The sequence below is a fragment of the Gasterosteus aculeatus genome, chromosome 21, assembly GCF_964276395.1.
Source record: "Gasterosteus aculeatus chromosome 21, fGasAcu3.hap1.1, whole genome shotgun sequence".
Classification (NCBI taxonomy): Eukaryota; Metazoa; Chordata; class Actinopteri; order Perciformes; family Gasterosteidae; genus Gasterosteus; species Gasterosteus aculeatus.
Genome location: NC_135708.1, coordinates 15,557,265 through 15,571,357, shown reverse-complemented (window position 1 = coordinate 15,571,357; position 14,093 = coordinate 15,557,265). Strand labels below are relative to the sequence as shown.

Here is a 14,093-nt window from a genome sequence, read left to right as displayed (position 1 = left end):
TCAGGTCTTTATTCACTTTTCGGATAAAAGGGTTTTTCAATTGAATACATACAAACTGGAGCTTACGGGCATAAGTTCCTCTTCCTAATTATTGTGATTGTAATGAATACAGTACATTTTACTCTGCTGTTATTAAATAACACTTGAGAAATAGATGTTGGTTGTGTTCAACTTCTCAGGAAGGACAATGGACCCTGAAACCATCATCACTAAGGATGTGTGTTTGTTGTCAGATCATGTTGTGTCTTAGAGCCTGACTCGTGTCTTTTATAGGTGATTTATATGCGCTCCATGAAGTGTGTTTTGAAAAGTTGATTGATTCATTGAGCTGGGACCTCTTACAGGTCTGTGTTCTCTTCACACAAACCTAAAAGATGTGTTAGTTGATGTAAAATAGTTTCTGTCTGCACAGGAGTTACTGTTAGACACAGACATACAAAGATAATATGAAAGGAAAGCAATTAATTTAAAGATAAAACATTTACTTCTACAAAAGTATACACATTGAAACATTGCAGGAGAGTACTTTATTAAAGTTGGTCAAAATTAAGGTACAGAATTGGTACAAAGCCCAGTTGACCATTTACAAAATGACAAAGTAGTTACACAGGTTTTGACATTAGCTTTTGAACATTAGTGTTGCCAAAGCTCTAAAAGGAATAAGAATAGAAATTAAAATGGGATTCACAAATTTAGATCCATCTGAGTTTAAAGCAGGTTCTGCATCAGCTAAAAAAGTAGACACCAGAAAATTATACATTTTGTTATTAAATGTATTTTACACTTTTGGATATGTTAAAACAAGTTCAATCGAACATGTGATGCCTTTTTACCTTTAAAACTTTACTTGTAACCCGTCCCTCTATTAAAAAACCAAGGATCCAACAAGTCACCAACATTGGTCCTAAATAAAAGGACGCAGGGAGGCGTAGTTGCCCGTATTGTAAACCCAGAAGCCTGGGAACACGAGCTCAGTGAAGGTGCTGTGAAAGGTGTAGAGGTGTCTCAGTGTGTTGGAGGAGACTTTGTAGAAGGACAGAGTGCCTGCAGCCCAGTTCAGATACACACCGAGTGTGGAGCAGCCATCAGAGGGAAAAGAAGTTTCCCACACGTTTCCATTGTGCCATGCAGATACTACGTGTTTTGCATCTTTTTTCCACTGGCCAAAAGTCCACGATCGGGTATTATTTCCAAATTCGCTATCTGAACCATTTCCCTTTCTTGTTATGGTCTTGTACACAACAGCTACATGAATAGATTTGAAAGAAGAAGCATTATCCCAATCTACCTCCCAGTAATGGCGCCCGTTTAAACCCTCTTGGCACAACACCTGTGTCTGTTTATCAAACCTCTCTGGGTTATCAGGATATTGTTGCCATGTTGATCCACTTGTTACCTTCTTGTTTCCATCAGACAGAACGAGGTAATTCTGGACAGTGTTTGGGTCCAGGGTGAGATCACAGGCATCTGATGGAGAGAAGCAAATAAATTCAGGTTCATAGTTTCTGCCAAAATATTGATCAGATCAGTGTATTTTACTTTAAAGCATAAATACACTTACACCAAGTCAGAACTCGTCTGTCTACGATCTTCTTAGGATCAAGGTCAGGTCCTGAGAAATCTTCACTGACCAGAATGCCTTTCTTGAAATGGTAGATAGTTGCTCCTTTGTATTTCTCATTTGGAATGACTGCGATAAGGAAACGGATCCGGTTGTTGTTCTTCTGTGCTTTGTTGAAGTCTTGGAAAGCTTTGGCTTTTTGTCTCATAGAGGTCCAGACTTCCTCCGAGTAGAACCACTCGTCTTCAGTGGTGCTCCCCTTTCTAGGAGTGTCCAAATATGTGGCCATCTCATCAAGGTAAGTGTCGCCCCGTTTGGTGGAGGTGAAAACAAAGCAGTAAGCATCGTCTACATCTCCATCAAGAACCTCTCTGTCGAGCTCGGACTGATTTTTGACGATCTTTGTTCCCTCCATGGTCTCCACACAGGATTTGATGATGTTGATTTCTCTCTCCTTATTATTCAGCCACTTGAGTAGTTTTTCTTGACTGAATGGGGACTCGTCTCTGTGGTCAATGTTTTTTTCTAATGAGTTCTCATCTTCTATACCTTCACGGATGGAGGGGAGTTTCTCCTTCAGGGTCCCCTGGAGGTTTGATGTATAGAGGCGACACAACTTCTGGAAAGTTTCTAACTCTTCTGTAATATGTGGAATGTTCTGTACCACTCTGTCTTTAAGAGATTCGTTGCTTCTCATTCGGATTTCCCTCAAATCTTCAAGAGTATGCTGTATCTTCCCCAACAGTCCACCGCTGATCTCACTCTTCAGCTTAGCAGCTTCTCCATATAAAGTAGTCAGTGGCATCAGCCAGACCTTCATTGGGACAGCTTTCTCTCCATTTTCCCCCAGTAACTGTGGAAGTTGTCCAAAGGTCTTCACTGCATCTACGTATGTTAAAGGGATGCTTTGAAGGATGAAGTCTCCAAAGAATTTGCAGGACACTGAAGCACTCAGGGCTTTTTCTCCCTCATTCAGCTTGACGTCAACGTTGGCCTCAACACTAAATAAGGGGATCTTTTTTATCATAGCTTTCATGCTGCCCCCGATTTTTTGAACGCTGCTGCTGTCTAACTTTTCACTGTCAAACAGAGCTCTTGTTGATGACGTCCTTTTGATGGTCTTCTAAGGTCATGAGGTCCGTCATTGACAACTGTTCCAAGCGGGTTGTAGATTTGTACTCACTAGTCACTCTGCTCTGATTCTTGAATTCTTTCTGATCTTTCAGGTAGTGAGCAGATCCTCCCACTTCAATCAGTCCACAGAGGAAGCTGGCCTTCAGAGAAGCATTAACATCCAGCAGAGAGGACTTTGATTCAATGGTGTCAGAATCAGTAATGATAAATTCACTGCTGGGTTTAGGACTTTTAATCGTCTTCCCTTGTAGAATTTTCTCATCCCACAAGGTCAAACCTTTAAAAAGTAGAAAACACAAAGCAGGAGGATCATTTTGTGAAAACAAAGAATTTACATATACAGAAAGAAGTAAGTGACTATATGACAGAAGAGGATAAGAGTGAAACCCGAATAAAGGGTGGGTACTTGTCATCATATATAATATTCTTTTAGATAATTTGTGAAGTAAGAGTCAGTTGGATGCCCCATAATACAAAGCCAGCTAACAAACTGTTTGATTCCAAAAGAGCAAGAAACAAAGACACCTTTGACCAGGAATTGAAAGTTCAATTGTCTAATTAATTGCATGATAATCAGCTAATAAAAACAGAATGCTTCTCTATCAACTAACTAACTAAAAACATTTGATAATTCCTTAAATTGTTCAAATATAATGTTAAATTAGATTAGGATAATCAGCTAATTTTACAGCATGCTTTCCTAAAAACTAATGGAGGTTCACAGCTGCATTGTGGAACTAAAAAGCATTCGATAATTCCTTAAATAGGGAAAAATGTATGAGAAGAAGAAAGGAGATTAAATAGCAAAAAGATGTCAGTCCAACTATACAGATAAATCATTTTATTAACAGTGTAATCCAGACTTACCTGTGATCAGTGCATCTCTTTGAGCATCATAGAGCATTCCGAGGGTGAAAGGTCGACCCAGGGAAGCAACTTCCATTTGATTTGAGGCCATTTCACCAACCTGATGAAAAAAAAGATTTACATATTACAGTATTGTGAGTTTTTAACACAGAGTCAACTCTACACCTTCACTCAACAAAAAGACAGATGTCTTTGCACAGACTGCAGATCAGTTAAGCAGTAAATGTTCACCTGTCTCTTCCTGTCCTCACCTGGGGAAGTTGTGATGATCAGAGTCTTGTGAGAGTCTCCTGGTCGTCCAGCTGGAGCTTCCAGAGTGATGATCTGTGATGTCGTCCGGCTGCTTTTATCCTGTCGGAGAGCCTCCGCTGTGACTCTGCACATGACACGCCTTCATGTGTTACTCCTGCAGAATCTTAATATTGTGTAATATCCCCTCAAGGTATGAGCCCAACTCCACCCACCACACTATTGTGAAACACCCTTATTGAGATCCTTGTTACCTGTGGGCATTAATGATCTTCATGATTTAATATAAAGTTAAACGGAGAACAATTATACCATTTAGTAACCTGCTCAAAATCCTGTTTTAGTGTGCAATTCCTCTTTAAAGTAACAGGCCCAACACATTAACACTTCTGTAGAGAACAGGGGAAGAAAAGGTAAATAAGCGCAACTCCAGCTCATCACAACACTTTGTCTGCTCGTTGTCATGGCCTCAATTTTTATCACTAAAATCTTCTTATAGATGTCAACTTAACATAAAAAATGCCAAACTTCACTGGGTAAAAATGTATGAATGAAATCCGAACTTCCCATGACTATGAAGAACAACATTGTGCAGGTTTGGAGGCGGCACTTCATACAAGTGTAGTCCCCTGGTGAACTTAGGACTTCTAGTCGTACTTTCAAAACTAGGTGCCTGCCTATTAAAAAAAGTAAATGTTTATTTTACATTAAATACATAATAGGGGACACCTGATTTCTAAGTGGGGAGATGTTTATTTGTCGTGCATGGAGTAATATTTGTCATAGTGATGAATACTAATGTTAAGTTCATATTTGGTTAAATAATATCTCCAGAGGCTTTAGGCCGTTAGCCTTTTAGTACTTACTGTTTGATGTTACAGTATTATCAGGTGTGTATTCGCGCTGTATAGCCAATGGTGATCGGTTTGGAAAACAACGGGGAAGACACGTGACTGGAAAGTGCTGGAAGTTTTTGGGGTTCTTTGGAAAAAACGAGGGGTCGTGAAGAGACGGGACGCCGGCGTTTTTCGGGGAAGAGAAAAAGACGCTAGCAGGAGTCAAGAAGGCAGAATAAACCGGCGCGGGAGGCTGGAAGGAGTGGACCGCGGACTCGGTGTGTTTGTGAGCATCGAAACGGAGGGAAAACCGAAGCTGAAACCCCGTCGGCTGCAGCCACAGGCTTTGCTTCTTCCTCTTACTCAAGCGGACCGACGTGGAAAACGGCCGTTTTTGGGGTTCGTAGCGGAGCGACTGCCGAGCGATCCGGACCGTTGTTACCGGGCGGAGGGCGGGGATGTCAGTGCTGGTCCTCCTCAGCAGTGCTGATGCTGCGCTACGAAGCATGGACCCGTAATGCGCATTCCCGTAATGCGAGAAGAGAATGATGAAATATCTGGGACACGAGTAAACACAGCTTCTGTTCCGGTCGTGCTCTTTCGCTACAGGCGGCACGAGGGCTGGACGACGCATCAGCACATTCATCAGAAATAGTATGAACGAGGATTATATTTCTGTTTGTTTATCACACACACACACATTTATAATTGTTACATTTATAAAATTCTGATTTGCCATTTAATAATTCTGACTATTGTTTGTATTCTATTTATCTAAATACCATAGTTCAGCGGTTCCCAAACTGCCAGGCCCAATTTGAAATCTGAAAATCTTTTGTGGCCCACCCAAACCTTTAATCACAACTCTGATCAAAACATAAACTAGGGATGATTAAATGACCATAACAATTTAACCGATTAAAAATGTATTAACCGACAATGTATGTTTTGTATCCCATTTTCCCCGTAGCTCATATATATTTACTTTAATACTACAAGAGGGCGCCCCATTTGACATTGTTTTGTTGAATAACGACAGGCGGACAAGAGCAGCCGTTTTGAGCGAGAGCCTTATTGTTTTATTAATCTGTTCGTTTAAATTGTTTGTGCTTCATCAATTAATGTTTCGCATTACTAATGTGCTGCTAGAATTGTTCAAATAATACTTAAACTGAGAAAAAGATGTGCGTTTTGTATCTTATCATTATCATCATCATATTATCAATCGTTTTAAGTAAATACAGAAATTTGCAATAATGTTACGATCAGGTCTTAGACGCAACAGGAAAGACAGAGACCACTATTCAACTATGCGTTTGTTTTTTTGTATTTATTTGGGGCTGGGAGAACAGCTTCAGGAGCATTTACCTAAACTAGTAAATCCCAGTGAGGTACTCCGTTGAGTACTTTCTACGAACCTTTTTTTTTGTTTTCAGTGATTCATTATATGAGGACTTGCTTGTTGCAAATATTTTTATATTAATTTCAAACTTTTCAAAATTGAAAATTAAATTATTATTAAATTATTTATTGTAAATGACCTCTCGCGGCCCACCTGCAGTACCTTCGACAGTAGGCCTACATTCGCTGCCATAGTTATTTTTAATTTAATTTAATTTTAAACATTTCATTTTTTATTTCCAATTTTGTTGTCTTTCATTTCCTGCAGAAGGTATTCGTCTAGTATTAAAATAATAAGTAGTAAGTAAGTAGTAGTACTATAAGTAGTATAAAGAGTAATGTAAATGTAATATAAAGAGTATTGACAACAGGATGGACAATTGGAAAGTATAAAATAAGTAACAGGAAACAGGAAGGGTTGATACAGTTTATTCTGTTTATTTATATATTTTTTAAAGCCATCCAAACTATGAAAGAACACTTTTACAATTATTTGGTAAACAAAACAAATCTCAACAGACAAGAATAGGTTCTATATTTTAGATTCTTAAACCTTTTGCTTTGATGACAGCTTCGCTCGCTCTTGCATTCGTTCAATCAGTTTCATGAGGAATAGTTTTACAACAGCCTTTTTAAGGAGTTCCCAGAGGTGCTGAGCACTTGTTGACTGCTTTGTCTCCTCACTTTGCGGTCCAACTCATCCCAGACCACCGCAATGGGCTTAGGTGGGGATTGTGGAGGACAGGTCTTCTGACGCAGCACTCGGTAACTCTCTTCTTGGTTGAGCAGCCTTTACAGAGCCTGCAGGTGCGTTTGCGGTCATTGTTCTGTTGGAATACAAATGCTGGTCCACTAAGCGCCATCCAGATGTGAGACTATATCTGAACTGATCAGTTGGGCACAGTTAAGTTTAACATTTTGAAGGTTTTATTTACCTCGCTTAGGAGGTTGTGCTGAAACGGCTAACCTTTTTGCAGTATACATGGTTACATTTGAGAATCAAATGTTCATTTACTTTTCGAAATAAAGGGTTTTTCTAAAATATAAACTGGAGCTCAAGGTAATAAGTAGTGAATGAGTTCTTCTCAATGATTGTGAATGGAATCCAATTGTAATAAATACAAGACATTTATTTTATTTTACAGTAAATAATAGATAAGGAAATTGTGTGGTTTGTGCTGTACTTCTCAGGAAGGAGAAGGGACCCTGAAACCATTATAACTCAGGGTGTGTATTTCAGATTATGTTGTGAGATAGGTTTTCGAACAAGTGTTTGTAGTATGTGATTTATATGCGCTCAATGAAGTGTGTTTTACAAAGCTGAGTGATTTATTGAACTGAGACCTCTTACAGGTCTGGGCTCTCTTCTCACGGCCCCTAAAGGTGTGTTAGTTGAAAAAATAGTTTCTTCTGCATCAACTGAACATATAGGAAACAGAAAATTACACATTTTGTAACACTTTTAGAATTTGTTAAAACAAGTTCAAAGTAACATTCGATGCCATTTTGCCATTAAAACTTTACTTTTAACCCCGTCCCTCTATTAACAGATCAAGGATCCAACAAGTCACCAGCATTGGTCCTATTAAAAAGGACGCAGGGAGGCGTAGTTGCCCGTATAGTAAACCCAGAAGCCTGGGTACAACGGCTCAGTGAAGGTGGTGCGAAAGGTGTAGAGGTGTTTCAGTGTGTTGGAGGAGACTTTGTAGAAGGACAGATGACCTGCAGGCCAGTCCAGATACACACCGAGTGTGGAGCAGCCACCAGAGGGAAAATAAGATTCCCACACCTTTCCATTGTGCCATGCACGAAGTGCATGTTTTATATTTGTAGCCCGCTGGCCAAAAGCCCACGATTCTTTATTATTTCCAAATTCGCAACAGTAACCATTTCCCTTTCTTTTGATTGTCTTGTATGCAGCAGCTACATAAATACGTCTTGAAACAGAAGCATTATCCCACTCTACCTCCCAGTAATGGCGCCCAGATAAACCCTCTCGGCACAACACCTGAGTGTATTTATCAAACCTCTCTGGGTTATCAGGATATTTCTGCCATGTTGATCCACTTGTTACCTTCTTGTTTCCATCAGACAGAACAAGGTAATTCTGGACAGTGTTTGGGTCCAGGGTGAGATCACAGGCATCTGATGGAGAGATCCAAATAAATTCAGGTTAATTCTTCATTCAGGTTGGTTCTGCAGAACATTGATCAGAACAATGTATTTAACTTAAAAGCCTAAATTAACTTACACAACATCAGGTCTCTTTTGTCCGTCATCTTTTCTGGATAAAGGTCAGATCCTGAGAAATCTTCATTGACCAGAATGCCCTTCTTGTAATGGTAGATAGTTGCTCCTTTGTATCTCTCATTTGGAATGACTGCAATAAGGAAACGGATCCGCTTGTTCTTCTCTTCTTTGCTAAAGTGTTGAAAGGTTTTGGCTTTTTGTCTCATAGAGGTCAAGACTTCATCTGAGTAGAACCACTGGTTTTTAGTGGTGCTACCCTTTCTAGGAGAGTCCAAATATGTGGCCATCTCATCAAGGTAAGTGTTGCCTCGTTTGGTGGAGGTGAAAACAAAGCAAAGAGTATCGTCTACATCTCCATCAAGAACCTCTCTGTCAAGCTCGGACTGATTTTTGACGATCTTTGTTCCCTCCATGGTCTCCACACAGGATCTGATGATGTTGATTTCTCTCTCCTTATCATCCAACCACTTGATTAGTTTTTCTTGACTGAATGGGGACTCGTCTCTGTTGTCAATGTTTTTTTGTAATGAGCTCTCATCTTCTTTACCTTCACGGATGGAGGGGACTTTCTCCTTCATGGTCCCCTGGAGGTTTGATCTATAGCGGTCACAAAATTTCTTGAAAGTCATTAACTCTTCTTTAAAATTAGGAAAGTTATGTATCACTTTGTCTTGCTGAGAATCATTGCATCTCATTTGGATTTCCACCAAATCTTCAAGAGTGTCCTGCATCTTCCCCACCAGTCCAACGCTGATCTCACTCTTCAGCTTAGCAGCTTCTCCATGTAAAGTAGTCAATGGCATCAGCCAGACCTTCATTGGGACAGCTTTCTCTCCATTTTCCCCCAGTAACTGTGGAAGTTGTCCAAGGGTCTTCACTGCTTCTTCATATGTGAAAGGGATGCTATGAAGGGTGAAGTCTCCAAAGAATTTGCAGGACACTGAAGCACTCAGGGCTTTTTCTTCCTGAGTCAGCTTGATGTCAAGAGGGCCCTCACCACTGAGTGAGGGGATCTTTTTTATCACAGCTTCCATGCTGCCCTGGATGTCTCCAACGCTGCTGCTGTCTAACTTTTCACTGTCAAACACAAAGAAAGCATTGGCCCCATAAAGGATGCCTGTGACTATGTGTGTTGCAGAGCTCTTGATGATAACGTCCTTTTGATAATCTTCTAAGGTCATGAGGTCAGTTATTGACAACTGTTCCAAGCGGGTTGTAGATTTGTACTGACCAGTCACTCTGCTCTGATTCTTGAATTCTTTCTGATCTTTCAGGTAATGAGCAGATCCTTCCACTTCAATCAGCCCAGAGAGGAAGCTGGCCTTCAGAGAAGCATCAACCTCCAGCAGAGAGGACTTGAATTCAATGGAGTCAGATCCAGTAATGACAAATTTATTGCTTGGTTTAGAACTTTTAATCGTCTTCCCTTGTAGAATTTTATCCTCCCACAACGTCAAACCTTTAAAATTTAGAAAACAAAAAAAGTTTTTTAAAAAGGATTTTCTGAAAATAAATTCAATTCAATTGATGGATTCAATTGATCTTAAAAACAAAAACAAGAATAGCTAATTTAATGGCCCATATTACAAAGCCAGCTAACTAGCTGTTTGATTCCAAAAGAGCAACAGACACCTTTGACCAAAAAAATGTAATTGTCTAATTAATCACAGAATAATCAGCTAATAGTACAGCATGCTTCTCTAAAAACTAATGGATGTTTGCAGCTCCGTCGTGGAACTCAAATCATTTTAAAGTCCCTTATAGTGGTCAGGGTCCCCTTAAGGATATATGGACTTTGTACAACCCCTCAATCGTTCCCACTTCCCCTCGCCCCCCATCCCCACTTCCCCTCGCCCCCTCTCCACCTCCCTCACTCCCCAAACAAAAACAAAAAAATATGTTTGTTCCTTCTTTGTTTTGAATTAATTGCATCTCTCTCTGTCCCACTGTCTCTTTCTCTTTCAGTTGTAACCTGAGCCGTTCTGGGGGGCGTGGTTCAAACACAACGTATATCAAGTCCTCATTTCTGTTTTTCATTCGTTTTTTCTTGTTTTTGAGAACAATCGCACTGTCATGGCTGTGTGTCGAGGTTGCCAATGAAGCCACAACTTCCCACCACGACCCCCAGTTTGGTAACACCTGCTTTCAGCAAAGCTGTAAAAGACACTTTTACAGATAAATAATTTTAATAACAGTGTAATCCAAGACTTACCTTTGATCAGATCATCTCTTTGAGCATCATAGAGCATTCCGAGTGTGAAAGGTCGACCCAGGGCAGGAACTTCCATTTGATTTGAGGCCATTTCACCAACCTGATGAGAAAAGCTTTCCATATTACAGTATTGTGAGTTTTTAACGCAGTCAACTCTACACCTTCACTCAACATAAAGACAGATGTCTTTGCACAGACTGCAGATCAGTTAAGCAGTAAATGTTCACCTGTCTCTTCCTGTCCTCACCTGGGGAAGTTGTGATGATCAGAGTCTTGTGAGAGTCTCCTGGTCGTCCAGCTGGAGCTTCCAGAGTGATGATCTGTGATGTCGTCCTTTTATCCTGTCGGAGAGCCTCCGCTGTGACATGTCACGCCTTCAGATGCTACTTACGCCGTTGACATGGGCCTCACATAGGCTGGCTAGACAACATTTCTTGGACTGGTCTTCAAGGTGTGGCGGATGAACACGACTAAATGAAAAGATATGATCGGCATGAAAACAAACACATGTAATGCAGAGCACATGAGAATAACCCAACGAGATAAACACGTTTGTAGGCTCTTCATATGTCCCCTGCTTTTGTTTTTACTTTCCAAAGTAGCTCTCCAAAAATCTTTTGCTCTTTTTTAAAGTTTTGCAGTAATCCTCACATGACCGAGGCAGTGCCTTGAAATGTGTCAAGAAGGGAAACTGCATGTAATTGGGAGAGAATCTGGTCTTTTTTCAAAATAAAACATTTTTTAAGGAAAAAAAAATTCAAATGAAAAACGTTCTTTCCGTGCGGCCCGGTACGAAATTATATTTTATATATTACTATTATTATCTGGGGTGCATGGGGAAATTCCCAACTATTTAATTTCAAGAACTTTATTTAGAAAATATCATCTTACTAAAGTACAAAGTACTGCTGTTGCAACATTGAGCGTGAATTGAGAGGCTTTATCAAGTCATGTTAAATTGTAAGTATTGCTTAATAATCCTTAAGCCTAACTTCTGCTCTTCAAAGGACACAAATGTCTCTATCCAAAAACAGCTATTTAGTCATATGTTTTTGTATTATACCTTCACTGCTATTATACTTGACAATGCCACTGCTTTTATAAAGAAAAACAATTGACTGTATTTTGTTCAAGCTATGTTTGATTGTAATCGACAAGACTGAACTACTTCTCTTTCCCGGAAAAGATTCGCTTACCCAGGACCTGACAGTCAACTTTGGGAACTCCGTACTAACGCCCACCTCGACCGCTAAGAACCTCGGCGTCACACTCGACAGCCAACTCTCCCTGACTCCCAACATTGCCCCGACAACGCGATCCTGTAGATACACGCTCTACAATATCAGGAGAATACGTCCCCTTCTCACTCAGAAGGCAGCGCAGGTACTGATTCAGGCTCTTGTCATCTCCCGCCTGGACTACTGCAACTCCCTCCTGGCTGGTCTCCCTGCCACCGCCATTCGACCTCTGCAGCTCATTCAGAATGCAGCAGCTCGACTGGTCTTCAACCTTCCGAAATTCTCCCACACTACTCCACTCCTCCGCTCTCTTCACTGGCTACCGGTGGCCGCCCGCATCCAGTTCAAAACATTGGTGCTCACGTACCATGCTGTGAATGGATCGGGTCCAGCTTACATCCAGGACATGGTCAAACCCTACATCCCAACCCGCACTCTCCGCTCTGCATCTGCAAAACTACTCGTCCCTCCCTCACTGAGAGCAAAACACTCGACTAGGTCTCGACTCTTCGCTGTCCTTGCGCCGAAATGGTGGAACGAGCTCTCTGAAGACACCAGGACCGCAGAGAGCCTTCACATCTTCCGCCGCAAAATAAAGACACACCTCTTCAGACTCTACCTCGACTAATGACTAACAAATTGTAGCACTTAAATTGTACTTGTAACGTCACTCATCTATAGCAAATTGTAAATTGGCTTATTTGAGGAAATTGCACTTTCTTGTTTCTTGTTCTCCTGAGTTTGTACCCTATGGTTGAATGCACTTATTGTACGTCGCTTTGGATAAAAGCGTCAGCTAAATGACATGTAATGTAATGTAATGTAATTAAATGAACTTCATTGGGCTTCCACAATTACTAAATAAGCAACCTATACCTTTGTCCAAATGTATGGCATATTCATTAACTTTCGTTGTAAATTATAAAATGAAAGGCAATTAGGCCCCTGAGTAAAGGAGAGAAGAGCTATTTGATTGTGGGTGTATGAAACTATAATACAATGAATACACGGTGAAAAAGACCTGTAGTTCACAAATTAGGAAAGTATTGTTGATGAGTACATGGCTACAAAAAATGGCATCTAATTTTGTCAGTGCAGCCGATGAGCTTTCAAGCGGCGTGCTGTCCCTTATTTGAATTCATTTGTTTGCGTCACGGCAATGGAGTTGTACAGTTTGATCTTCTCATTCTTATGTTGTTCTGCTTGTTGTTCTTACAAACTTTCCAAGGCTTTAGCAAAGCGAAGAACAACAACAAGCGGATCTGTTTCCTTATCAGTCATGAGAAATGAGAACTAGAAAAGACCATTACATTCTGGTCATTCTCAGGACCTGACCTTTATCCTAAGATCACGGACAGAAGATATCTGACTTGGTGTAAGTGTGTTTATGCTTTTTAGTCAAATACACTGTTCTAATCAATGTTCTGCAAAAACTTGAAACCTGAATTTGTTTGTTTCTCTCCATCAGATGCCTGTGATCTCACCCTGAATCCGAACACTGTCCTTGTTCTGTCTGATGTAAACAAGAAGGTAACAAGTGGATCAACATGGCAGAAATATCCTGATAAGCCAGAGAGGTTTGATGAATACTTTCAGGTTTTGATTCAAGGGACTGCTGATGGGTAAAAGCTGTTTCTATGGTGAAAGGTCTGGTCCTGATGGACCGCAGCCTCCTGCCAGAGGGAAGGGGCTTAAAGAGTCTGTGACTGAGTTGTGGTGACTGTGGAGGCCATTGGAGTACCGTGAACTCATTGTCATGTTCAAGAAACCAGTTTGACGACATGAGCTTTGTGACATGGTGCATTATCCTGCTGGAAGTAACAAGGCTCGTTTGGTACTAAGGGGCCCAAAGTGTGTCAAGAAAATATCCCCCACACCAATACAAGGCAGGATGGATCCATTATTTTACATTATACATTATTAAGACTCAGACCATAAAACAGCAACAACAACCATGAAATGTTGTCATTTAAACTCCTTTTTCCCAAATTCTGATGCTCTGTTTGAACATCAGCAAGTTGTCTTGACCTCGTTTTGCTGCCTAAATGCATTCATTTGAGACCATGTAATTGGGTGATTTGCTATTTGTGTTAACAAGCAATTGAAGAGGTGTGACTAACAAGTGACTCCGGTTGGTGCTTGCTTGTTTTGACGCGTGAAATCAACCTGTTATGTGGATACGCTCACACAGCTGGTTTAATACAAACAAGGAGTTCAATCTCAATGAAGTGAATAAACAAAAGAATAAGCAAACAAAACTTTAGAAAACTGTCCAATTAAATGAAGACGGTGCTCTTGCTCTACCAATCACCGACACGGAGGGACAGGACGGCGTTACTGTGTGG

The 14,093-nt window shown here is 40.6% G+C and overlaps 1 protein-coding gene and 1 pseudogene across 4 annotated transcripts; both read right to left on the bottom strand.

Moving 5' to 3' along the window:
* Positions 1-512: 512 nt before the first annotated feature.
* On the bottom strand, positions 513-10,835 carry LOC144390211 (stonustoxin subunit alpha-like; annotated as a pseudogene). The gene is made up of 5 exons (XR_013454291.1): positions 10,758-10,835; positions 3,794-3,938; positions 3,563-3,662; positions 1,562-2,972; positions 513-1,467 (listed from the first exon to the last, which is right to left on the bottom strand). The product of XR_013454291.1 is annotated as a stonustoxin subunit alpha-like (transcript).
* On the bottom strand, positions 7,515-10,856 carry LOC144390207 (stonustoxin subunit alpha-like). 3 transcript variants are annotated; one of them, XM_078096637.1, is made up of 4 exons: positions 10,738-10,856; positions 10,511-10,610; positions 8,300-9,757; positions 7,515-8,193 (listed from the first exon to the last, which is right to left on the bottom strand). In XM_078096637.1, the coding sequence occupies exons 2-4, from the start codon at positions 10,599-10,601 to the stop codon at positions 7,634-7,636; spliced, it is 2,109 nt and encodes a 702-aa protein (XP_077952763.1). In that variant the 5' UTR covers positions 10,602-10,610; positions 10,738-10,856; the 3' UTR covers positions 7,515-7,633. The 3 variants fall into 3 exon arrangements, with proteins under 3 accessions (XP_077952763.1, XP_077952761.1, XP_077952760.1); XM_078096635.1 differs by having other exon boundaries at positions 10,511-10,623; positions 10,738-10,848; XM_078096634.1 differs by having other exon boundaries at positions 10,511-10,760.
* Between the last annotated feature and the right edge of the window lie 3,237 nt (positions 10,857-14,093).

Bases quoted from the DNA above. Each gene is read 5' to 3' on its own strand.
- LOC144390207 (XM_078096634.1), bottom strand. From the start codon at position 10,631: ATGGAAAGCTTTTCTCATCAGGTTGGTGAAATGGCCTCAAATCAAATG. The intron at 9,758-10,510 runs GTAAGTCTTGGA...TAAATTTTAAAG, and splicing joins AAGAGATGATCTGATCAAAG to GTTTGACGTTGTGGGAGGAT. The intron at 8,194-8,299 runs GTAAGTTAATTT...TCTCTCCATCAG, and splicing joins CAAAAGAGACCTGATGTTGT to ATGCCTGTGATCTCACCCTG.